Here is a 1647-nt window from a genome sequence, read left to right as displayed (position 1 = left end):
ATTCAAAACTGCGCAATGATGGTGGAGATGTCGAAAAGGGTAACCTTAAAAGTGATGGTTTCGATGCCGAGGTTGAAACATTAGGGAAGATTAGGCACAAGAATATCGTCAAGCTGTGGTGTTGTTGCACGACCAGGGAGTGCAAGCTTCTGGTTTACGAGTACATGCCTAACGGTAGTCTTTATGATTTGCTTCATAGCACAAAAAGTGGCTTACTTGACTGGCCAACAAGGTTTAAGATAGTGCTAGATTCTGCCGAGGGGCTATGTTATTTGCATCACGATTGTGTACCTCCAATTGTTCACAGAGACGTGAAGTCGAATAATATATTGTTAGATGCAGAATACGGAGCTCGGGTTGCAGATTTCGGTGTCGCGAAAGTGGTTGACGCAAATGGAAAAGTTGTTCAATCAATGTCTGTGATTGCAGGTTCTTGTGGATACATTGCACCAGGTTTGCAACTTAATATATTTCAATGTCATTCGTTGCAATATTCTTTTTCTTGTTAATGAAATTACACCTGTATTTTGCAGAATATGCCCACACCCTACGAGTGAATGAGAAGAGTGATGTATACAGTTTTGGTGTAGTTATTCTCGAGTTGGTAACAGGGAAGCTTCCTGTTGATCCCGAGTTTGGGGAGAAAGATTTGGTAAGATGGGTGTGTTACACATTAGATCAGAAAGGGATAGATCATATAATCGACCCCAAACTCGATTCTTGTTTTAAGGATGAAATATGCAAAGTATTTAATATTGGCCTCCTGTGCACGAGCCCACTTCCAGTCAATCGTCCATCTATGAGACGAGCAGTGAAAATGTTACATGAAATTAGCTCTGGAAACCAGCCAGCAACTGCTGGGAAAGATGGCAAACTCACACCATATTACTATGAAGATGCTTCAGATCAGGGAAGTGTAGCCTGACGGGGTTTTAGATGTTAATGTTTTTGGTAAGGTGAAAATATAAAACTTAAAGAGTAGTTGGTCCTCTCTGCATAATGCAAAGGAATCAACACATTTCATCATCTCTTGGAGGAATTTTTATCTCTGGAATCATTCTAGCTATCAGGTGAAATTTTTTCATCTAAGCAGTACTTTTTAAGTTGGCTGTTGGAGAGATGAGTTGGTTGGTGCTTTTAATGGCAAATATCAGACACTTATGCAGGCTAGAAAAAAACTCGTACCTTGTGCGTTTATTGTAACCACTGAGTTTGCTCCTACTCTCAGATTACATTCAATTACCTTGTGATGTCATTATGTACTGTATAAAATTTGTGCTGCTTCAGATTTTACGAGCCCACTTTAATTTTTTATCCACTCTACTTGCATATAATTATGATTATGATTGTGCGATCGACATCAGGAGTCCTCCAGATTCTACGATTAAAAGGATGGTTAAGAAAGAAACCCAAACCACCATATTTATTTCCAATGTTTTAATTTAAGACGTTTTGCCTTTTACGTCACTCTCTAGTTTTTCTTCTGTTTTTTTTTAATATAAATTATATAATTTGAACAATATGATAATATTATCAAAATTGATAGAAATCAGATAATAATTTAAACATTGATCACAATAATACGAGAATTATCAAAACTCGATAGATGTTAAATGACATTAACAAATTGATCATACAAAGTTTTAT

General features: G+C 37.0%; 1 protein-coding gene across 1 annotated transcript; it reads left to right on the top strand.

The window, feature by feature from the left end:
- Positions 1-5: 5 nt before the first annotated feature.
- On the top strand, positions 6-1314 carry LOC140966520 (receptor-like protein kinase HSL1; the record flags this gene model as incomplete). The annotated part of the gene is made up of 2 exons (XM_073426782.1): positions 6-453; positions 534-1314. Coding segments are annotated over 2 exons (840 nt in total), but the record flags the coding sequence as incomplete, so codon positions are not given.
- Between the last annotated feature and the right edge of the window lie 333 nt (positions 1315-1647).

This window comes from Primulina huaijiensis, unplaced genomic scaffold, assembly GCF_012295235.1.
Source record: "Primulina huaijiensis isolate GDHJ02 unplaced genomic scaffold, ASM1229523v2 scaffold206930, whole genome shotgun sequence".
NCBI classification, from domain to species: domain Eukaryota; kingdom Viridiplantae; phylum Streptophyta; class Magnoliopsida; order Lamiales; family Gesneriaceae; genus Primulina; species Primulina huaijiensis.
This window is presented reverse-complemented; position numbering and strand designations above follow the sequence as displayed.